Source organism: Hemitrygon akajei, chromosome 3, assembly GCF_048418815.1.
Source record: "Hemitrygon akajei chromosome 3, sHemAka1.3, whole genome shotgun sequence".
In the NCBI taxonomy this organism is placed as follows: Eukaryota; Metazoa; Chordata; class Chondrichthyes; order Myliobatiformes; family Dasyatidae; genus Hemitrygon; species Hemitrygon akajei.
Genome location: NC_133126.1, coordinates 75,895,212 through 75,919,984, shown reverse-complemented (window position 1 = coordinate 75,919,984; position 24,773 = coordinate 75,895,212). Strand labels below are relative to the sequence as shown.

Genomic DNA, 24,773 nt, shown 5'->3' with positions numbered 1-24,773 from the left:
TGATTTTAACCACGCGAACCTTAAGTCAGTGCTCTCCAAATTCCATCGGTATGTGGACTTTGCAACAAGGGGGGAGAACGCATTGGACCTGGTTTACACAAACATCCCGACGCGTATCGGGCAGAGCCCAGCCCCCACCTCGGATACTCAGACCACATCTCTGTTATGCTAATCCCGGCATACAGACCGCTCGTCAGGCGCTCCAGACCAGTTCAGAAGCAGCTGAAAACCTGGCCAGCAGGAGCCATCTCTGCTCTTCAAGACTGCTTTGAGAACACTGACTGGCACATGTTCAGGGAGGCTGCAGCTGATGGCGACTCTGTCAGCTTAGAGGAGTACACGGCATCAGTGACCAGCTACATCAGAAAGTGCATCAATGACGTTACTGTGTCCAAGACCATCACTATACGTGCCAACCAGAAGCCATGGATGACCGCAGAGGTGCATGCGCTGCTGAGGTCCCGTGACTCCGCCTTCAGAGCAGGCGACAAGGCAGCTTTAACAACAGCGAGGGCCAAACTGTCCCGGGCCATCAGAGAGGCAAAGCGTGCACACGCCCAGTGAATCCACAGTTACTTCCAGGACAGCGATGACACATGGTGCATGTGGAAGGGCATCCAGGACATCACCAATTACAAGACAACATCACCTGACTGTGCAGGTGATGCCTCCCTCCCAAATGCGCTGAATAACTTCTACGCCTGGTTTGAGGTGCAAAATGATGTGGCGGCGAGGAAGTCCAACCCTCCTGCGAATGACCAGGTGCTGTGTCTCTCCGTGGCTGACGTGAGAAGAACCCTGTGCAGCGTCAACCCACGGAAGGCTGCTGGACCAGACAACATCCCTGGCAGAGTGCTCAGAGGATGTGCAGACCAGCTAGCAGATGTTCTCACTGACATCTTCAACATCTCCCTGAGCAGCGCCACCATTCCAACATGCTTCAAGGCCACCACCATCATCCCCGTGCCGAAGAAGTCTTCAGTGTCCTGCCTAAATGACTACCGTCCCGTTGCACTTACATCCATCATCATGAAGTGTTTCGAGAGGCTCGTCATGAGGCATATCAAGACCCTGCTGCCCCCCTCACTGGACCCCCTGCAGTTTGCGTACCGTCCCAACCGCTCAATAGATGACGCCATTGCCATCACCCTTCACCTGGCCCTAACCCACCTGGACAAAAAAGACACATACGTTCGGATGCTGTTCATAGACTTCAGTTCAGCATTCAACACAATCATCCCTCAGAAACTGATTGGAAAGCTGAGCCTAATGGGTCTGAACGCCTCCCTCTGCAACTGGATCCTAGACTTCCTGACTGGGAGACCTCAGTCAGTCCGGATCGGGAGCAGCATCTCCAACACCATCACACTGAGCACGGGGGCTCCCCAGGGTTGCGTGCTCAGTCCACTGCTGTTCACTCTGCTGACCCATGACTGTGCTGCAACCACATCATCAAGTTCGCCAATGACACCACCGTGGTGGGTCTCATCAGCAAGAACGACGGGTCAGTTTACAGAGAGGAGGTGCAGCGGCCAACGGACTGGTGCAGAGCCAACAACCTGTCTCTGAATGTGAACAAAACAAAAGAGATGGTTGTTGACTTCAGTAGGGCACAGAGCGACCACTCCCTGCTGAACATCGATGGCTCCTTGGTAGAGATCGTAAAGAGCACCAAATTTCTTGGTGTTCACCTGATGGAGAATCTCACCTGGTCCCTCAACACCAGCTCCATAGCAAAGAAAACCCAGCAGCGTCTATACTTTTTGCGAAGGCTGAGGAAAGTCCATCTCCCACCCCCCATCCTCATCACATTCTACAGGGGTTGTATTGAGAGCGTCCTGAGCCACTGCATCACTGCCTGGTTCGGAAATTGTACCATCTCGGATCGCAAGACCCTGCAGCAGATAGTGAGGTCAGCTGAGAAGATCATCGGGGTCTCTCTTCCCGCCATCACGGACATTTACACTACACGCTGCATCTGCAAAGCAAACAGCATTCTGAAGGACCCCATGCACCCATCATACAATCTCTTCTCCCTTCTGCCATCTGGGAAAAGGCTTCGAAGCATTCGGGCTCTTACGACCAGACTATATAACAGTTTCTTCCCCCAAGCTATCAGACTCCTCAATACCCGAAGCCTGGACTGGCACCTTGTCCTACTGTCCTGTTTATTATTTATTGTAATGCCTGCACTGTTTTTGTGCACTTTATGCAGTCCAGTGTAGGTCTGTAGTCTAGTATAGCGTTCTCTGTTTTTTTTTTTATTACATAGTTCAGTCTAGTTTTTGTACTGTGTCATGTAAACCATGGTCCTGAAACACATCGTCTCATTTTTACTATGCACTGTACCAGCAGTTATGGTCGAAATGACAATAAAAGTTGACTTGACTTGAAATTAGTAATCTTGGCCAGTTGTACAGGTAAAGAAGCTCCTAATGGTGGACTTTAGGAGATCTAGGCCTCATATGGAGCCAGTGATCATTAATGGACAATGTGTGGAGCAGGTTAAGACCTACAAGTATCTGGGAGTACAGTTAGACGAGAAGCTAGACTGGACTGCCAACACAGATGCCTTGTGCAGGAAGGCACAGAGTCGACTGTACTTCCTAAGAAGGTTGGCGTCATTCAATGTCTGTAGTGAGATGCTGAAGATGTTCTATAGGTCAGTTGTGGAGAGCGCCCTCTTCTTTGTGGTGGCGTGTTGGGGAGGAAGCATTAAGAAGAGGGACGCCTCACGTCTTAATAAGCTGGTAAGGAAGGCGGGCTCTGTCGTGGGCAAAGTACTTGAGAGTTTAACATCGGTAGCTGAGCGAAGGGCGCTGAGTAGGCTACGGTCAATTATGGATAACTCTGAACGTCCTCTACATAGCACCATCCAGAGACAGAGAAGCAGTTTCAGCGACAGGTTACTATCGATGCAATGCTCCTCAGACAGGATGAAGAGGTCAATACTCCCCAATGCCATTAGGCTTTACAATTCTACCACCAGGACTTAAGAACTTTTTAAAAGCTATTATTAATGCTTTTTGAGATAGTGATTTAGATGCATATCATATTTTTTACTGAGTTAAGTATTGTATGTAATTAGTTTTGCTACAACAAGTGTATGGGACATTGGAAAAAAGTTGAATTTCCCCATGGGGATGAATAAAGTATCTATCTATCTATCTATCTATCTAATAATGAGGTTAAGTGAAACTGTTTCACAGCATTCAATTCCAAATCAGCCCAAGGTGGTCATTTATTTTTATCTGCCCAATATAACCAAAAACACATATAACATATATTAACAGCCCAATAATACATTCTTAAATTAGGCAGAGCAAGACCTCCATCTTTTTAAAATTTCTGTAAATGATACTTACCAATTCTTGGTCTTTTATTATTCCAAACAAAAGATGAAATAATAGAGTCAACCTGATCAAAATCTCTTAGTTTTTTTTTAAAAAAAGGGATATTTTGAAATACATACAAAAATTTTGGTAAAATCATCATTTTAACTGCATGAATTCGGCCAGCTAACGAAAGTATAAGTGGATTCCATCTACAAAATAATTGCTTCATAAAATCCACTAAAGGAACCAAATTAGCTTTATAAAGGTCTTTATGATTTTTAGTAATAATAATACCTAAATATTTAAATTAGTCTGTAACTCTAAAAGCAGAATCATTTAGGGGAAATAATTCACTTTTATGAAGGTTTAGTTTATATCCTGAAAACTTTCCATAATCATTTAATAGTTTCAATAAACTAGGAATGGATTCTTCAGGATTCGAAATATAAACTAAGAGATCGCCAGCATAAAGGGAGATCTTATGAACAGTCTCATTTATGAGAATTCAATGAATATCTTTAGCTTCATGAAGTTCAATAGCCAAGGGTTCCAGACAAAGGTCTTAACGGACATCCTAGTCTCGTACCCCGCGATAGACGAAAAAAAGATCTGCAATTATTAGTAATAACAGTAGCAATAGGGCTTTGATATATCATTCTGATCCACTTATTAAAATTAATACCAAAGCCGAATTTCTCTAAAACATTAAGTATTTCCATTCAACTCTGTCAAATGCCTTTTCAGCATCGAGAAAAACAATACATCGGGGAGACTTAGAAAAGGATGAATATATAACATTTTAACAGTCTCCGAACATTAGAGAATGAATAATGGCCCTTTACAAAACCTGTTTGGTCTTGAGAGATCATTTTAGCTAGAATATTCTCTAGCCGATTAGCCGTTATTTTTGAAAGAATTTTAGCCTCCACACTTAATAATGAAATAGGTCTTTATGAAGCCGTCAGTAGGGTCTTTATCTTTCTTAAGAATTAAAGAAATAGAAGCTTCATAAAGTGTGGGAGGTAGCTCTCCTATCAAAAAAGAATCTTTAAGCATTTCCAACATATATGAAGAAAGCAATTTTTTGAATTTTTTATAAAATCCTACAGAATAACCACTCAGTGCAGGAGCTTTACCAGATTGCATTGAAAAAATAGCTTGCTGAATTTCATTTTCAGTAATAGGAGCATCAAGAGTTTGATGATCTTCAACAGAAATTCGAGGAAAATTGATCTTTTGTAAAAAGGCATTCATTTTTGAAGAATCAACTGGAAACTGAGATTTATAAAGTTGAATATAAAAGTCTTGAAAAATTTTATTAATATCTTCACAATTACATGCTAAACTACCATCTCCCTTATGAATTTTAAAAATTTGTCTTTTAGCTCTAGCTGCTTTTAATTGAGATGCTAATAGCTTATCATTTTTATCTCCAAGCAGATAAACTTGACTTTTCAATTTAAGCAAATTTCTTTCAATAGGATAAGTTAATAATAAATTATATTGTGTTTGGAGGTCAACTCTTTGTTTGAATAAATCAGTGTTAGGAGAGATTGCATTAATATTATCCAAGTATTTAATTTGTTTGGAAATCTTATCTAACTCTGTTTTTGTCTGTTTCTTAAGCTTTGCTAAATTGGAGATTATCTGACCATGCAAATATGCTTTAAATGTATCCCATATAATCAATTTTGACACATCTCCCGTATTATTAAAAAGAAAAAAATATTTTATCTGAGTCTCAATAAATTTGACAAAGTCAGAACTTTGTAATAAGTTTTCTGGAAAACGCCAAGGCAAATTTGCAATAATGACATCATTCAATTCAAAAGCTAAGCTTAAAGGCACATGATCCAAGAGAACTATAGCATCATATTCTCATTTCTGGACTTTGGACAAAAATCGGGGATCAGCTGTAAAATAATCGATTCTTGAATATCTTTTGTGAACATGTGGAATAAAAAGAATAATCTCTATCATTAGGATGTAAATATCTCCAAACTTCAACCAGGCCAAAGTCAATTAAAAAAGAGTTGATAAGTGATGCAGAACAACTCGGAAGCCGCTGATTGGTTGAACTCTTGTCAATCAAAGGGTTTAAACAACAGTTGAAATCACCACCCATTAACAAAATGTATTCATTTAAATCTAGCAATAAAGCAAAATACATTTTTAAAGAAAAGGATCATCTACATTAGGTCCATATAGGTTAACCAGAACAATTTTTCTATTACAAATTGTTCCTTTAACAATTAAAATTCTACCATTAATATCTGACACAATGTCTTCTTGGATGAATAAAATATTAGACTTAATAAAAATAGATACTGCTTTTGTTTTATTTTGACAAATAGCATGAAATTGAAGGCCCTTCCACATTTTAAAAAAATTATTTTGATTGCCCGTTTTGATATGAGTTTCTTGAGCAAAAATTATATCGGGTTGGAATCGATTAATGATTTCAAAAGTCTTCTTTTGCTAAATAGGATGATTCCAACCACATACATTCCAACTTATAACGTTTATCTGTTTAGTTACCATAAATTTTTTTTATTTAACACGTAAATACACGCATATCAGCGCGGGCGAATCAAAACTGGAGGTGATAAGTATAACCATATACAAAACATGCATGCTCTGGGACTCCGTAATGGAAAAAAAATACAAAAAAGAAAACTAAAATTAAACCTACAGTTAATCCTATAACTCAAAACTAACCCCAATCCTCCCACCACCCTGAAATGCGTCCCCATAGAGTAAAAAAGGAGAGAGACTCCGCGAGCTGCCCATTTTATAATAGTGCTTTTAAAAGCTTTCCTTAATTCCTACCCCCAGTTACAAAAAAAAACACGGTCCTGAAATAGAAAAGCCCTGCAGAGGAAAAAAAAGTTATGCTAAATATAAAAAGCCAAATACTACAGAGCAACACACCACCATATCGAGTCATGTTAACTGGTTCTTCTGCCCTCTTACAAGCCTTGCTTCTAACTAATATATATGCAATTTAAATATCAATTTACTTTGATGCCTTCCATTGCTTTACAGAGTATTATTGTTCTGGAACAATGGACACTGGGGAGGCTGAGTAATCATTAAACCATGGAACAGATTCCCAGCAGAAATGGCTAATACAAGAGGGCATAATTTTAAGGTGATTAGAGGAAAGTATAGGGATCTCAGAGATGTTTTTTTTTAGTCATAGACCAGTAGGTGCGTGGAAAGATCTGCCATGGTTAGTCATAGAGGCAGGCACAGTAAGGACATTTGAGAGACTCCTAGGTAGGCTCATAATGAAAGACGAATGGAATTCTCTACAGGACGGAAGCATTAGATTGATCATGGAGTAGATTGAAAGGTGAGCAGGATATCATGGGCCAAAGGGCTTGTATTGTGCAGTATTGCTCTACAACATCTGGCCCCCATATCCAGAGTAAAAGTTCAGCGAAAAAAATGTTTATACTTATTCCTTAAAAACAAGCTGGGGAATGCAGAAACAATCTCCAAAAACACCAAAACAATAAAATTAAACATTTCTTATATATATAAGAAAAAGTCCTTATGAACTATGAAAACTATCACTTAATGGAGAAAAAAAAAGGATAGAAACAAATAATCAAACAATCTGTTGTGTTAAATCACTGAGTAGATCAAACTGATTTTGGAAAAGTCATTCATCATTCACATCAAAAAGTTCACAGCTTCTTTAAATGGTCGATTGATGAAAGGACATCCTAAGCAAATCAGAAATCTTCAAAGCTTATCTTCTTTCTGAAATAACAATTGTTCAGCAGACCTAAAACCATTCAAACCTCGGCTACAACCAAAATAGAGTTAACATAGTCCAATGCCTCTTTGGGGTCCAGAAAAACACGTGGAGTTGAATCTTTGGGAAATAATTTTAATCGGGCTGGATATTGAAGTGATGGGAATAATCCCTTATCATAGGCCATCTTCATGGTTGGAACGAATTTAACCTGCAGGTCCGTAACTTCCCATGGATAATCTTCATAAAAACGAATCTTGGAACCCTTAAATTTAAAAAAACTTTGTGTTTCCTTGCATATTTTATGATTTGGTCTTTAACTTTGAAACGAAGGAAGCAGACCAAAACTGACCTTGGTTTATTCGGATCCTGAGATTTCGAAGTGAAAATTCTGTGCACTCTTTCGATATCAGGAGGTTGAGGTAAAATATTCGGAAACAGAGATTGAAACAAGTTAGCAAAATAGTCCAATAAATCCCCACTCTCAGATCCTTTCTTCAGTCCAGCAATTCGAATATTATTCTGACGAGATCTTGCTTCCAAATCGTTAATCTTATGTTGAGACTTTTCCAAGTTGGCTGAGATATCCACTATTTGATGCTTCGTCTCTTTAAGTTCAGAATTCAGGGAACTAATATTTTCCTGCACAAATTGAAAACTCTCTTGTAACGACTTCATCTCAGAAGAGGTCGCATCAAATTTTACCGTGTTGTTGGCTATTTTCCTGCCAAGAACCATCAGTGAATGTTCTAGACGCTTAGCCCAAGCCGGCATGTCCTCTGATTTTTTTTCCCCTTTCCATTGCTGGGTTCAGGAAACTGCTTTCCACTTCTTAAAGATTGTGATATAATAACAACTATTCCCCTCTAAGATCTGACAAATAAAGTTAAAAGTTCAAAGTTTAAACTGGGGAAAGGGAAGAATTAATTGCAGCCAGACAAACTGTGTGTCACTCCATTAGACAGTAGGCGGAGTCTCCAGAAGATCTACCTTTAGGGAAACCATGTTAATTTCAGCCTGTTTTTAATCATGTGCTTCCACATAACCTGAAGCTTCATCCTTAATTATGGACTCTAACATGTCACTAATCACTGAACTCAGAATAACTAGTCTATCATTTCCTATTTCTTGTCTCCCTCCTGCCTTAAAGAGTGGAGCGACATTTATGATTTTGCAGTCCTCTAGAACTATTCTTCACTAATGATCCTTGAAAGATCACTACTAATGCCTCTGGTCTCTTCATCTACTTCTTCAAGAACCCTGAGGTGTAATCCATCTGTGCCAAGTGTCTTATCCACCTTCAGTCTTTTTGGCTTCTCAGTCATCATCTCCTTAATAACAGTTCTGTCCCCTCACTCTGCAATTTCTGGCATGTTGCTCATGTCATCTGCAGTGAACCTGCTGCAACATGCTCATTCTGTTTGACTAGCTTACCATTATACTACACCTTTTTCCCCCTTATTGCTTTTTTTAGACTATAAGACCATAAGATATAGGAGCGGAAGTCGGCCATTCAGCCCATCGAGTCTGCTCTGTCATTCAGTCAAGGGCCGATCCAATTCTTCCAGTCATCCCCACTCCCCTGCCTTCTCCCCATTTGCCTTAGCACTGAATGACTTGGCCTCCACAGCTGTTCTTGGCAACAAATTCCACAGATTTTCCACCCTCTGACTAAAGTAATTTCTTTGTATCTCTGTTCTAAAAGGACATCCTTCAATCCTGAAGTCGTGCCCTCTTGTACTAGACTCCCCTACCACGGGAAATAACTTTTCCGTATCTAATTTGTTCAGGCCTTTTAACATTTGAAATGTTTATATGAGATCCCCCTCATTCTCCTGAACTCCAGGGAATACAGCCCAAGAGCTGACAGACGTTCCTCATATGGTAACCCTTACCTTCTACTGGTTTTTAAAAACTTCCCAATCCTCTAGCTTCCCACTAATTCTTGCAATGTTGTTTACCCTCTTTTAAGATTTAAAAGCGTCTCAAGGAGCAAATCTTTGCACACATAGTGGTGAGTATGTGGAATGAGCTGATGGAGATGGGTCCAGTAATGTCTAAAAGACCTTTGGGCAGGTACCTGAATACAAAAGCTTTAATGGGCTATGGGCAGAATGCATCCAAATGGGGCTAACTCTGGTCAGCACTTTAATTGGTACGGACAACTTGGGCTGAAGAGCCTTTCTCCATAGCTCTGACTGTAGGTGTGTGCTGTGAGGAACATGCAGGTTCAAGCTCCAGATGGGTATAGATAGGCTAGGCAAACAGGAGATGGAATATAATGTGGAAAATGTGAAGATATGCACTTTGGTGGAAAAAAGAATTGATGGTGGTACATTAAATGTGTGGATGTTCAGTTATATTTGGATGTGAATCACTAAAAGTTAATATGCAGGTTCATCAGGAAATGAGGAATAGCAATTGGCCTTTTTAAGAGAATTTGAGTGCAAAAGTAGATTCCATCACAGTCCGTTTATGTAGACCTCCACGAAGATGAGATCAGGAATATTGTGATCTCATTACACAAGGAAAGATAGATTTGTAGAAGAATAACTGTGAAGGCTCATTGGTTGATCACTGGGATGATGGGTTTGTCTGAGGAGAGATTAAACAGAACATGCCTGTATTCTCCATAGTTTTGAAGAATGATTGTTGATTTTTTTTTTGAAATGTAGTGGACTAAGTTAGACCTGGAATTGATGATTCCCTTGGCTGGAATGTTTGGAACCAGAGCTTTCAGCCTTAAAAATAACAGGGTACAGCCATTTAGTACAGAGGTTATAAGGCATTTCTTCACTCGAGTTTTGTGAATCTTTGGAGTTTTCTACAATTGAGCTGTGCAGGCAGGATAGATTGATAGATTTGTTGTCTAGTTATGAAAGGATTTGAGGTTGGTGTAGAAAATTTGTGCTGAGGTAAAAGGTTAGCTTATTTAAAAGCAGAGCAGATGAGGGGATCCAAATAGCATACTCCTATTTCTTAAGTTCCTAGTTAGAAGACAAGATGCTGTCCCTTGAGCTTTATTGAAGCAGTGAAAAGTGCCACAGACAGACAGGTCAGAGAGGGAATGGACGAAAAATTAAGGTGATTGGCTACGTGGAACTTCAGGATTATCATAGATGACTGAACACCAAGGGACATCAAGATGTTCTAGTTCCATGTCACGTTAATTTTCTATCCCCTACTTTGTCCTTCGAGTCGTACAGTTTTCCATTGAAGCCCAATATAAATATGAGGAATGGCATTGCAACTTTCAGTGAGGAATATTGCAGCCCTTAGGACCAAACATGAAATTCAACAATTTCAAATAACCAACCTTTCCAGTGTGTATTGGAACTGGGCAGTTCTGCTGAAATGTTACCACATATAATGCTAACTTGGCATTTCAGTCTCATGGGTGCTTCTGCCTTGTTGGATATTTTCATCATTCTCTTTTATGTCAAATTTTCAATAGATGCAGTGTTTTGTACCACATAATTAAAGCATCTTTTAAAATTCTTTTTCTCTCTACCTACGTATATCTTGTCCAGGCAGACCAGCTGCAACTACTAAATCTTTATTACCCACTCACAGTTTGCTCTTCTCATCAACTGTTTTCTAACTCCCTGTTAATATGAAATTTCATTGAACTGAAGCTTAATTCAGATTCATTCTTCATGTAAGCTGCTTGACCTGTTGAGTGTTGTTACCATTTAATTTAATGTTTTATTTAATGGCATGAAATTGTTGCATTCACTCGCTTCTCACCCATCTTTACCAGAAAAGGATAGGGCTGATGTATTCAGATGAATATCAATACTTAATAGTATAGTGATATATAATTATGATGAAAATATCCAGCAAGTTGGTCAGTAGGTAGCATAAAAAATAATTCTTGTAAGTTCTTGGTTCCACTGAATTTAATTAATATTGCAAATCAAAAATGTATTCTCTCAACCTTTGTCTCCTCTCAATCCAATATTGATTTTCTCATTTTTGTTTCTGTATGTGAGTTTAATGGTCTTCGATCTTCATACTTGCAAAGTGCCAGTGTTTCTTGTACTGAACACACGCACATTTCCTGCAGAAGATAGTGCACTGAAATCAATCGAAAGATTAGACCAAGCCTCTGTTCCAATGCTTACAGAATATCTGTAGACAAAAGGGAGTTCATTAACAAATGAACATTTTAGTGGAGTTTGTCTTATTGGAGTTGCTGAATCTTCTCATTTCTATCAGTTATTTTTCAACCTTAGCATTCCAATTTCTCTATTTTGTCTTTAACAGAACAGAGTTCCAGTTCTCAGTTGACAGTGGAGAGCGGAAGTGGTGATTTAAGTACCAGTACCTCAGGTATGTTATGTATAACACATTTAGAATTTCAAGTATGCATCAAAAAAAGTATTGTTTCTGAGGCAGATCTCAGCAAAACCAAAGCTGAAATCTGCATTGCTGGAATCACATTATCTGTATCAAAGGCTGAAATGCTGTTGTAACCAGGCACAAACGTAGAAACACTGAAAATATGTCTAGCTGCAGACTATTTGGGCTTGGTCCAACCATTTCATATCATGGCTGATTATCACTTTTTCTCTTCGTATCTCTTGATTCCTTCAGTGTTATGTATTCAACGTGGCCAAGTGGTTAAGATGTTGGTCTAGTGATCTGAAGGTCGCTAAGGCAGTGTGTTGTGTCCTTGAGCAAGGCACTTAACCACACGTTGCACTGCGATGACACTGGTGCCAAGCTGTATCAGTTCTTGCCCTTCCCATGGACAACATTGGTGTCGTGGAGAGGGGAGTCTTGCAGCACGGGCAACTGCTGGTCTCCCATACAACCCTGCCCAGGCCGGCGCCCTGGAAACTTTCCAAGGTGCAAATCCATGGTCTCACAAGACTAACGGATGCCTATATGTAAAATATCCATCTCCTTATTGAATATATCTAATTACCTGGCCTGTACAGCTTTCCGTTATAGCAAAATACACAGATACATCGCTCTCTGGATGAGAAAATTCCTCCTGATCCTAGTTCTGAATGACACACTGCCTGTCCTGCGTCTGTTATCCCACATACGAGATACCAAGAACATCTTTCTTGCATCTGGTTTATTTTAATCCTGTCAGAATTGTTTAAGGTTCTGTTGAATCCCCTCTGTTTTCTGAAGAGCACACTACATAAAGTCCTTATCAATTCAGTACCTACTTAATATCAGTTCTGCTGTCCTAGGACTCAATCTTTTAACCTTTGTTGCACTTCCTCAATTATAAGATCATTCTTCACTAGTAAAGGAGATGGAATCTCACCGAGGACCTCTGTAGTTAGTACGATGTCCTTGCTTTTGTACTCAAAGGTCAGCATGCTTATTTGCTTTCCTAACTGCTTGCAGCAATTGAACGCTTGCTTAAAGTGACTAGTGTACAAAGAGGCATAGGTGTTTTTTTAGCACCTTCCCTTTTCCAAATCTATTACCATTCAGATGTTTTTTTTAAACTGATGTTGATAACATCCACTGTATATTACCCTTTCCATGCATTTGTCTGCCTTACCCAAATAGTTTGAATCACAATGGAAACCCTTTTGCATCCTCCACGCAGCTCCCAATGTCAGTTAGCTTTGCATTGCAAATGATAGATTTAGTTCCCTTGCCCAAACATTACTATTTATTGTGAGTAGATGGACACAAGAACTGATCCCACGAGTCACCACTTATCTGCCAGAATGATGCCCATAGGTTTACAAAAGGAAATGCTTAAAATGCTAAGGCTATTTGATTCATTTTTGTTCTTGAGAATGTGGCCAGTAGGGAAAACCAATGGATGTGATGTATTTGAACTTTCAGAAAGCTTTTGCTAAAATCCACTTAAAAGGTTGGTGCGCAAAATCAAAACGTGGGATCGGAGATAATATACTGGCATGGACTGAGATTGACTCTCAGGAGTGTAAGTACGACAGCTGGAAGTGAGATCATGGCTGGCAGGAAGTGAGGTTGCCGGTGGGGAAGGGGACTTCTGAACCTGACGTGACAGGGACCATGACAACTACTCCTTAGCAACCTCCTGGCCAATGTACAGTTGATGGAGAACAAACCTATGTTGACCTATTAAACCTATGTTGACTAGTTTCTAATACTTTTGATACTTTCCAGGTATTCTGTTAATGCAGTATTTATAATAGAGTTTGTTGTTCTTTTATGTAGTCCCCTGCAAATCTCATTTTTTTTTAGTTGTGAGATTATAGTACATTTACCACTTTCTGATCTATGTGAATAGTTCCAGAGTTTAATTAATTTGGGAAATGGATCACTAATGCTTCTGCCATTTCCTTTTGTACTCTGGCAATAGACATTATCAGGCCCTGAAAATTTGTTCACTTTATCCCCATTAATTTCCCCAAGCACTATTTCTATATTTATGTTCAGTTGCTTCTTGCTAGATCATTGGTTCCCCAACATATCTGGGAGGATTTTTTGTGTAAAGCCAGAACCTAATTAAGCGTTTAATTATTCTGCCATTTATTTTTGATTATAATTTCTTACTTCTGACTGAAGGAGTTAAAAAATAAATGGAGAAAGATAATGCAGTAAATTGGCCTTTATAATGAGAATAAAATATAAAGGAAAATATTGTTGAAATTATGTGAAATCTCACTTACAATGCTAAGTGCAGATTTGTTCTCTGAAGATGCCGTTTACTCCAATACTCCAGGATTTGTTGTTCTTTGCCCCATTATCACCAAACATTGCTTCTTTATCAATCCTGCTTTCTCTCACTTCTTCCCTCTCCAGGTAGTTGAATTGAATTGACTTTATTTCTTACATCCTTCACATACATGAGGAGTAAAAATCTTTTCGTTACATCTCTATCTGAATGTGCAATGTGCAATCATAGTAATTTATAATAAATAGAATAGTCAATGTAATATAGAATACACTCAAGTTAGCATGAGTTTATCAGTCTGATGGCCTGGTGGAAAAAGCTGTCCTGGAGCCTGTTGGTCCTGGCTTTTATGCTGCAGTACTGCTTCCCAGATGCGAGTAGCTGGAATAGATTGTGGTTGGGATGGCTTGGCTCCCCAATGATCCTACAGCCCCTTTTTACACACCCGTCCTTGTAAATATCCTGAATCATGAGAATTTCACAACTACAGATGTGCTGGGCTGTCTGCACCACTCTCTGCAGTGTTCTGCGATTAAGGGAGGTACAGTTCCCATACCAGGCAGTGATTCAGCTAGTCAGGTTGCTCTCAATTGTGCCCCTGTAGAAAGTTCTTAGGATTTGGGGGCTCATACCAAACTTCCTCAACCGTCTGAGGTGAAAGAGACGCTGTTGTGCCTTTCTCACCACACAGCTGGTGTGTACAGACCACATGAGGTCCTCGGAGATGAGGATGCTGAGGAACTTGAAGCTGTTTACCCTCTCAACCCCAGGTCCACTGATGTCAATAGGGATTAGCCCGTCTCCATTCCTCCTGTAATCCACAACCAGCTCTTTTATTTTGCGACATTGTGGGAGAAGTTGTTTTCTTGACACCACTGTCAGAGAGATAACTTCTTCCCTGTAGGCCACCTCTTTATTGTTTGAGATGAGGCCAATCAATGTAGTATCGTCGGTAAATTTAATTAGCAGATAGGAGCTGTGGGTGGCGATAGGGTCAGGGGTATACGGGGAGCAAAGGAGGGGACTCAGTACACAGCCCTGAGGGGCTCCTTCATTGAGAGTCAGAGAGTTGGAGGTGAGGGAGCCCACTCTTACAACCTGCTGGCGATCTGACAAGAAGTCCAGGATTCAGTTGCATAAGGCAGGGTCAAGGCTGAGGTCTCTGAGCTTCTTGTTGAGCCTGGATGGAACTATGGTGTTGAATGCTGAACTGTAGTCCAAAGAACAGCATTCTCACATAAGCATCCCTCTTCCACAGATGTGTAAGGATGCTATTGCGTCGTCTGTCATTTGGTTGTGTTGGTAGGTGAACTGCAGGGGGTCCAGTTTGGGTGGTAGCAAGCTGCAGATGTAATCCTTGACCAGCCTCTCAAAGCATTTGCTTATTATTGAGGTGATTGCAAGAGGACGTCAGGCAAGTACAAGGACAATGGTGGATGTTTTGAAGCAGGAGGGGACTCTACACTGGGAGAGGGAGAGATTTAAAATGTCTGTAAACACATGTGCCAGTTGTGCTGTGCACAGCCTAAGTATTCACCCTGGGATGCCGTCAGGTCCCGCAGCCTTGTGACTATCCATACGTTGGAAGCATCTGCGTACCTCAGCCTCAGAGATGACCAGGTTGCAGCGGTGGCTTCCCTTGAAGGCTCAGAGTTAGCGGCATTGAACCTAGCATAAAAGCGATTGAGCTCATCTGGGAGAGAGGCAGTGATGTTGGCGGCACCACAACGTTTGGCTTTGCAGCCCTCATCGCAAGTCAAGTGTGCTATTTGTTGTGAATCTTGACTCCATCTTCTCCCTGTTTTGTTTCGCAGCCTTTTTTGTGTCCCCCAATGCATTTGGAGCATTATTTGTGTTCTCCTTTGTAAAGATAGAGTTTAAGTTTAATTGTTCTGCCATTTATTTAAACTCAACTCTAATTTTCCCATTTTTTTTGTAGTTATGTTTGTCTTCATTTATCTTTTCCTCATGTATTCATAGCAGCAGTTAATTGCCAGTTTTTAATTTCCCAGCACAATTCCTATCATATTCCAACCTTCCCCTCTTGATCAATCCTTTCTGCTGAAATATGAACTGCTTAGGCCTGCTGTTGCTTTGTCTGGCAATCTTATATTTATCATCTTTGTATCTAAAGATATTCCTGATTTTGTTCATATGTATTTACTGCTTTCCAAATTATTTTTGTTGTAAAATTTTATACTGTTATAGTCATTCTTCCTCAAGGTATAATGCGCAAGACTGTGCACTGAGAAAGCAGTAATTAATGGTATCCAGTCCTTGATAATCTCTTCTCTAGTTGGTTTGCAAAACAATGTCACATACATACTGCAGGAACAACTCATTCACTGTATTATTGCTAATTTGATTTGGGAAATGTGTATGTTGACGAAAATCACCCATGGTTACCTCTAGAGGCACGTGTCTGTAATTTTCTATTTAGTTCTGACCCCCGCATCACCACTTCTGTTTTGGAGCTGATTCTCAACCCTCACCAAAGTTTTCTGTTCCTTGGTTTGTGTTGGCTCCAGCCAAACATTGTGATATTCCAAGCCAGTTTCTTCCTTGCCATGGAATTATTCTATTTTGGATATAAACATCTATCTACATTGTCAACAATTTTTTTGTGTTTGTTTTACAATCCTTTTTGGGGTATACCATTTAAGGAGATGATACACCACTATCACTATCTTTTCAAGGGCAGTTAGGATGAGCAATAAATATTGGCCTTGCCAGTGACATTCACATTTGGAAAATAATAACATAAAATGGCAGCAAATTGTTCACAATGTGCCCTGCACACTGTGTGTGTGTGTGTGTGCGTGCCCTTATCTCCTGGTGGAGACGTTGGGGCGCTGTCATGACAAGCTTATTGCCGATCTTTTTGGTGATTGCTCCTCAACTGAAACCTGGCGGAGCCCATCCCTCTACAGGTTTTTGGAGCCTCCTGGATTTGAACTCGGGAGCCTTCGCTCCAAAGTCCAGTGTGGATGCCACTACACCACCATCCAGCACACTGCCTGCAGCAAAATAAATTTGAGGATACTCCTTACTTTGTTTTGCTGTTGAATATGGTAGTGAAGTGTTGTTATCACATTTCCTCAGAGAGCCATTTAACAATAATTGTATCAAGAATAGTACTGATACCAAATCTGAGTAAGTATGCTATGAAATACAGCTTCCCTCCATCAAAACAGAACTGTAGTTTTGTTTTCTGGGTTGTCTTTTTGTATGTATTCTTAATGCTGGTTTCTCTTTGCATGTCGTAATGTCATATTTCAGTTAATATTTATTAATATTAAATTCTGCAGATGGAAGTGTTGTAAATTTGACAGCAACGAATGAACAGGGACTTACAGCTCAAGTTCCCAGACGTAATCTTCTGCTACCCACGATGCTGGCTCCACCAGAGTCCCTTCTCATTTCTTGTATCCTGAGAGGAAACTTTGCTCAAGCACATCAGGTAAATTAGAATTCAATTTTCAGAATTAAAAAAAAATAACCGTTCCTCATGTGTGACTGTTTGTTTGCAAAAAGAATACAAAGATGATTGTTAAAAATAGTTCTTTACTTAAGTCCTATTTAATCTTTTGAAATAAAATGTTACATCAATGGTACTCGAGGTAACCAAGCTAATGCCTATTCATAATCATTGATGTGATTCTCCTCTCTCTTTCTCTGTCCTCCATTCAATGCGCCCATCCTCAAGCTGTCCTTATCTTGTCAATTCTGGAACTGCATTCCTGAGAAATTAAAAATGTGGTTTTTAATCTAACACCATCATATTTTAAATAAAACTGGATAATGACCATCAGTAGATCAGGCAGAGGTGACCTAGCTTTACCATCTGACAAAGCTGAAGGAGCATTGCTGGGTGGAGGAACAGGGTCAGTGTTCTGTGTTGATTTTCCTTCATCAGAACTGAACTTCCCATTTCCCATCAAGTAGCTGACTTGCATGGACCAAGAGGTTAACAGTTAGTTTATTGATTGGTACTTAGTTAATCTCATTTTGAATTAATGAGAGGATGAAGTGATTGGACCACCATGCTACAGGTGGGAGGTGAGAAAATGAAATACAATGTTGAAAAGGTACATGATCTTGGGATATTGGCATTTAATAAGTTAATGACTGATCTGATTGTAATTTCAATGTCACATTCCCTTCCACCTGTGTAACTTTTTATCAATCATTTTCCCATCACTTATCAAATATCATCCTACCTCTGCCTCAAATATATTTGAACACATAAGCTTCGGAGAGAGAGAGAAAGATGATTTTTTTTCATCTGTCTTAAATGTTGTTGTTCCTCTCTGTGCATTTGGTGCATCAAGTGGCAACCTTGATGTTTCTTTAGCATTTGTTTTTTTGAATGGAAAGTGTGCAAGGAGCCGGCAGGAATTGAACCCGGGTCCACTCGTCTCGAAGTCCGGTGCGGGTGCCACTACACCACCGGCTGGCTGTTGTCTTGAATGGGTGTCCCTTTAGTTTTTTAAAATGTGACTCCAGTTCTAGATCCTCCCAAAAGAGGAAATGTTCTCTCAATAAGCCCACTGTCAAGATTCCCAAGAGCTTGTGTTCAGTCGTGTTGCTTCTTGCTCTGCTGAACATAGCCTGGCCTATCCAGAGAGTGGTGAGTGAGTGGAATGGGCTGCCGGCAACAGTGGTGAAGGTGGTTGCGATAGAGTCTTTTAAGAGACTGCCGGATAGGTACATGGAGCTTAGAAAAATAGAGGGCTATGGGTAACCCTAAGTAATTACTGAAGTAAGGACATGTTCGGCACAGGTAGAAGGGCCTGTATTGTGTTGTAAGCTTTCTATGTTCCGTCCAAGCTATCCTATATAGGGCAATTAGCCCATTCCAGGTATTCTCTGACACACTTTCCTTAGAGACCAGTACTGCACATGGGGTCTTACCAATAACCTGTTTAACTGAAGTATAACCTTGCTACTTCATTGTTTAATTCTGCTAGCAATAAGTCATACTATTGTGTTAGCTTTTTGTCTTTTATATGCATTTGCCCTTGGTGAATCGTACACTAAGACACAGAGGTTCCTTTGCATCGAAAGCTGTGCCGCTGCTTGCCATTTAACTCCTGCACTTTTTTTCACGTTGCACTCCATTGACTAGATCTTTGCCTACGTACCTGGCCTGTCCATGTCCCTCTGTGCCCTTTTCAACATTTACTTTCCTCTCTTCCTCTATGTCATCAGCAAACACGGCCAGCATTCTTCTGTGCCTTCATCCAAATCATGAATATGATCTTGTGAGCTCAGCAGCAAAATCCCTGTAGCACATCATTCATTCCTTCTTGCCAACCTATAAAATAACCCGTGTGACAGCTTGTTGGGAACTACTGCCAGGGCATGTACACAAATAATGCTGATGGCATTACTCGTTCATGCCTTCCTGACTACAAACCATGAATTAATTTTAAAAAACTCATATGGGCTGAATAAAGAATTGTTTATAATTCAGGAAACAAAACAATGCGAATAAGGTGGTGAAGGATGGTTTAACTGTGTGGGGTGATATTCAGAAGAACAAGATCAATGTAAAAGTAGTAGCTATTATCTATCACTTATCTTCAATTTGGCAACTGAAATTTTAACTATTAATATTGTGATAACTCTGGTACCTTCCTGGTTTGATTGTTTTGAAGTCAAAAGCGTTCCAATTGAGCCCTCTTCGTGTATTTTTCTTTTGTCCAGAGTAAAAGACCATTTTTAGAGGTGATTTAGACTTTACATGAACCAACCTGGGCAAAAGGAAGAATAGGCCTCTCCACCTTCTGATCTGTGGACAAAGAAATATTTCTCTTTCATAGGCAATGGCTTTGAAATCCAAAGAGTACCATAATGGAGGAAAAACTGCCTTGGTTATTTGTTACTTGGTTTGACTCATGTGCAACTAGTTCTCATGCATGTGCTGGAAACTCTTAACTGTCCTTGAGCTGACCCAGAAAACTGCACTAATAAATCATGTCATTATGCTTGTCTTTTTCTTTTCTCTATCTTCCCTCCCTTCCTCTGTAATAGACTCCTTTATTCTTACCTGTCCATCTTCTCTCACTGTAACCTCTGTGATTCTGTTCCTAGTGCTATATTGTTCAAAAAGATTTGTATTTTTAAAGAGAACTGAGTTTTTAAAAATCAGTTTTACATCATAATTGAAGGCATAATGTAATGAGTTGCATATTTAAATTACGGTTTATTCTTTCTGTTGTATGTAAAGTCACGCTGAGCTTTCAGCACTGATTAGGAATGCTGTTTTTGCTTTGGTTTTGCTGAGCCAGGCCAGCCACTGTTCTCACCTTGTGAAGTACCTTTTGCCCAATGCTTAACTGGTTTGGGTCTGGAAGGCTGAGTTTTCTTGTTGAAGCCTTCAGCAGTACTGGGGTCTCATGTAAAAATAACAAGAACACATGGGTTGGAGTGGGGAGGTGGGATGCAGCCATAAAACAATTGAGAAACCTTTTACTGGTCGCAAAGCTATACTGTTTTAACCAACGTTTTTTCAAATGTAGATCTTTTTTTAAGGAATTCAATTTCCATTCATCTAAAATTGCTATTGAAATGACCGGGCTCATGAATCGAATGCCATGTGTAATTTGGCTTAGAATTTGTAAACAGTTTTGAAATCTCGACAAGTTTATGGTCCAGCATTGCAGTACATGTAGAATCTATTAGTAATTGTGCTGACTGTCGAAAAGTTTGGCTCTTCTGTGTTTGGATGTCCGTGCACCAAAGTTCCATTCTTGCTGTCAATAATGAAATGCTGGTATTTACCAGCAAGGTTCGGCCAAGTATCACACGAGGCAACTCGCCATTTGCTGGAATATCTCGTGACGAAGCTACTTTGTTTTCTTCTCAGGTAGTTTTGATGTTTGAAATGCAGTCGTCTTACTGCTATGGTGAGCTGATCTTTATGGAACGATACCAGGAGGTGACCAAGGAACTTGCTGAGGTAGAACAGAAAATGGAGAGCCAAGGCATGGACAGTACTAATCGCAAACTAAGTGTTGGGAGGTTCACACTGCAAGCAATTGGTGATGCTGCAGCCGCAGGTAACTATCAGGCTCCTTCATAGTTCAGAGAATGACTGTGGACACCTGAATGTTGAAAGCATCTGAACAAAGAAGGTAAAATTTATTGTTTGGGAATAATATTGATTGCTTTTGTTTTCAAAGCACAATCTTTAAAATGTCACTTGTTGGAAAAGATGTGTTACCATATGTCACCATATGTTATATTGTTTGTTTATAGGTAATATGGTTGATGATCTTCACTGTAATATCTTTTTCTTTTCTAGGTATGGTGTTTTATTCTATTTCTGATGTTATTGAGAAGCTGACTAATACATCTGAAGTCGCCAACTCAGCATTGCTGGAGAGCTTCTGGAAAAGTAAGGTCCAAATTGAACCAACCAATCCGCTCCATGATATCCTGGAGGACCTCAGTGCCCCTGCAATGGCCATCTTTGATCTTGCCTGTACCCACTGCCAATTGTGGAAAACCTGTAAGCAACTGCTGGAGACAGCAGAAAGGAGACTGATGGCCGTCTTTGAGGCAAAAGGCAAGGGAAATTTTTTTTCTCCTTTTACTGAAGCAACAGAATGTGAACAAACCAAGATGTTTGAAGTTTAAACCAGACTTAATTTTGCTTTGAGTTTGTGATTAAGCTTGATGCCAATGTAAGTCTGCTATTGATTGGGAACAGAAACTTGTTTAATTTGATTGCTTTTTTCAGTGTGCGTCAAACGTTGCATATTACTATTGAACCTTCCATGCATTAGTTTAGAGTAAGTTCAAAGTGCCAGAGCTCAAAATAGACCAAGCATCACCCCAGAGGGAACCTGCAATTTAATTGATGGTGTTTGTACTTTGGAGCACACTAATTCGAACATGCTCACAAATGGAAAGTAAACTTAGTTTGGCTTCACTCACCATAGTTCGCTATTCATTTTTTAAAATCGTGTTTTCATAGATTATTGTTTCAATTTTCAGTCATCAAGCTTCCAAACTAATCTACATAATACATTGTGTGTCCTGTAGGTAGAAAACCTGACTCTTCTGGCTGTCGACCCGATGGAATCCAAGGTTTTCCTTCTGTCCTTCAACAAATGAGCAAAATTTTGAACTTTTCTCATAGTTCACATGGATCAACAAAACTTAGTAATTTGTTTTATGTATTCTTTTATGTGCATTGGGATAGGCCATGGTTTTCTTCCTTTTTGTCATTGTTTCCAATATTAACTATTTCCAAGTATTATTCAGATTGCTTTGGTTAAATTTTGCCATATAATTCAGTTGTTTTTCTCCATTTATAAGACCACCTTTTGAGTATAAAATTCACTAAATTAACTATAAAATTCACAAATTAACCCAGTAATCTTATTTATTTTTGCCAGCTTTATCCATGAGCAGTAGATTAGCTGTTGTTAACATATTATCTAAAGAACACAGCTCTTGGTTTAATTCCATCTGCCTTATCAGTAAAACAACACACACAAAATGCTGGTGGAACACAGCAGGCCAGGCAGCATCTATAAGGAGAAGCACTGTCGACGTTTCGGGCCGAGACCTTTTGTCAGGACTAACTGAAAAGAAAGATAGTAAGAGATTTGAAAGTAGTGGGGGGAGGGGGAAATGCGAAATGATAGGAGAAGACCGGAGGGGTTGGGATGAAGCTAAGAGCTGGAAAGGTGATTGGCGAAAGTGATACAGAGCTGGAGAAGGGAAAGGATCTTGGGACGGGAGGCCTCGGGAGAAAGAAAGGGGGAAGCACCAGAGGGAGATGGAGAACAGGCAAACAACTAAATATGTCAGGGATGGGGTAAGAAGGGGAGGAGGGGCATTAACCTTCTTACCCCATCCCTGACATATTTAGTTGTTTGCCTGTTCTCCATCTCCCTCTGGTGCTTCCCCCCCCCCCCCCACCTCTTTATTTCTCCCGAGGCCTCCCGTCCCATGATCCTTTCCCTTCTCCAGCTCTGTATCACTTTCGCCAATCACCTTTCCAGCTCTTAGCTTCATCCCACCCCCTCCGGTCTTCTCCTATCATTTCGCATTTCCCCCTCCCCCCATTACTTTCAAATCTCTTACTATCTTTTCTTTTAGTTAGTCCTGACGAAGGGTCTCGGCCCGAAACATCGACAGTGCTTCTCCTTATAGATGCTGCCTGGCCTGCTGTGTTCCACCAGCATTTTGTGTGTGTTGTTTGTATTTCCAGCATCTGCAGATTTCCTCGTGTTTGCCGTATCAGTAAAGTGTTTTCTGGAGGTTTATAATCTGATAGCATCAGTTCTTTGGAAAACATGAAAAGCGCATAGAGATGGACAAATAGATTGGTAGGTGCTTAACCTACTTGTAAAAATAGGAGGGAAACATGTTTTTAGTTGGAGAAAATTGGATAGGCACAGTAGCTTTCAATATTATTTCTAACATAAAATGATTTCACCTTGTACAACTAACAATTTGCTGGAGGAATTCAGCAGGTCGAGCAGCATTCATTCTGTGGTTTGCTCAGAACCTTTCCATCTGACACGAAAGGAGGCTACTTTAGTCAATCAAGTCAGAGCAATCCCATTTCTCTGCTAATTTTTCCTGCATTTTCCTGGATTTTATCTTTAGGGACAAGCTTACACTGGCCAACTAACCTACAAAAAGCATATCTTTAGGATGTGGGAGGAACACTAGACACCCCGGGGAAACCCACCCCGTCACTAGGAGAGCACGAAACTCCAGACAACATCGGAGGCCAGGATTGAACACTCATCATTGAATCCATGAGCAAGCAGCTCCATTACATATATTGGGAATGAACCAGTGGTGGGTGGAAGTTGTATGTGAAGAATGTTTTAAAGTAGTTCATTATTCTCTTTTTCTTTTTTGCCAGAGTCTTCTGAGGACAGAGTTACCAGGCACCTCAGTTGCAGCTTGACAGAGCTTCTATTAGCTTGTTACCCTGAACTTTCTGAGGGCTGTGTCACCACACAACTCAACCTATCAGAGTGCTTGGAGCAGGTCACACAGAAACTTCAAGCAGCAATAAATTCCACTGGTTAGTAGAAATAGATTCTGTTGTGTGGTTTCTGAAATTCAGAATTGTCTGGCAGTATTCTTGGTGCGTATACCGTCGAGAATCGTGGAACTGATCATATTGTTTAACCTGCCACAGATCAACTCTTAATAGCATTTCATTGGAAGCCGAATATGTTTTTGATTAACATTATATTGTCTTTTTTTTGATAAATTTGTATACATTCCTTGCAACCAAATGGTAACTATCAATGCTTCTATCCAGTTTTAATTGAATCAGAGTACACTGCATAATTTTACTGGTAAGGGTAATATTCTCAATCTGATAAGATCACTGGATTTGTGAACACCAGTCAGGTTCACTATTTCCATCAATAACTCCTCGGTTCATCTTAAGCATGAGGAATCTGACCACTAATGAATGTTTGGCTGTCAGTGTTTTTGATCTGAATCACAATTAGGCAACATAATATCAGTTAAACCCTATTGTAACTGAATTGGTTTGGCACACTTTAATTTCTCCGAAATTTGCAGGTCTCTATTCATTGGAGCGTAGAAGGTTGAGGGGGGATTTGATCGAGGTATTTAAATTTTGAGAGGGATAGATAGAGTTGACGTGAATAGGCTGTTTCCATTGAGAGTAGGGGAGATTCAAACGAGAGGACATGATTTGAGAGTTAGGGGGCACAAGTTTAAGGGAAACACGAGGGGGTATTTCTTTACTCAGAGAGTGATAGCTGTGTGGAATGAGCTTCCTGTAGAAGTAGTAGAGGCCAGTTCAGTTGTGTCATTTAAGGTAAAATTGGATAGGTATATGGACAGGAAAGGAGTGGAGGGTTATGGGCTGAGTGCGAGTAGGTGGGACTAGGTGAGATTAAGAGTTCGGCACGGACTAGGAGGGCCGGAATGGCCTATTTCCGTGCTGTGATTGTTATATGGTTATATGGAAATGAGCAAAAGAGGTTGATGGTCAACACAGATTATATTTTCCCTCATCAAG

At 40.1% G+C, this 24,773-nt stretch overlaps 1 protein-coding gene across 2 annotated transcripts in view; it reads left to right on the top strand.

The window, feature by feature from the left end:
* The window catches only part of zfyve26 (zinc finger, FYVE domain containing 26), a 124,528-nt gene that overhangs the window by 40,929 nt on the left and 58,826 nt on the right, over positions 1-24,773 (top strand). For both annotated transcript variants that reach the window (XM_073040154.1, XM_073040153.1), the window contains exons 13-18: positions 11,365-11,430; positions 17,044-17,195; positions 20,607-20,799; positions 21,045-21,308; positions 21,788-21,907; positions 23,631-23,795. In XM_073040154.1, the coding sequence (XP_072896255.1) occupies positions 11,365-11,430; positions 17,044-17,195; positions 20,607-20,799; positions 21,045-21,308; positions 21,788-21,907; positions 23,631-23,795 (960 nt within the window). The remainder of the gene's footprint in view (positions 1-11,364; positions 11,431-17,043; positions 17,196-20,606; positions 20,800-21,044; positions 21,309-21,787; positions 21,908-23,630; positions 23,796-24,773) is intronic.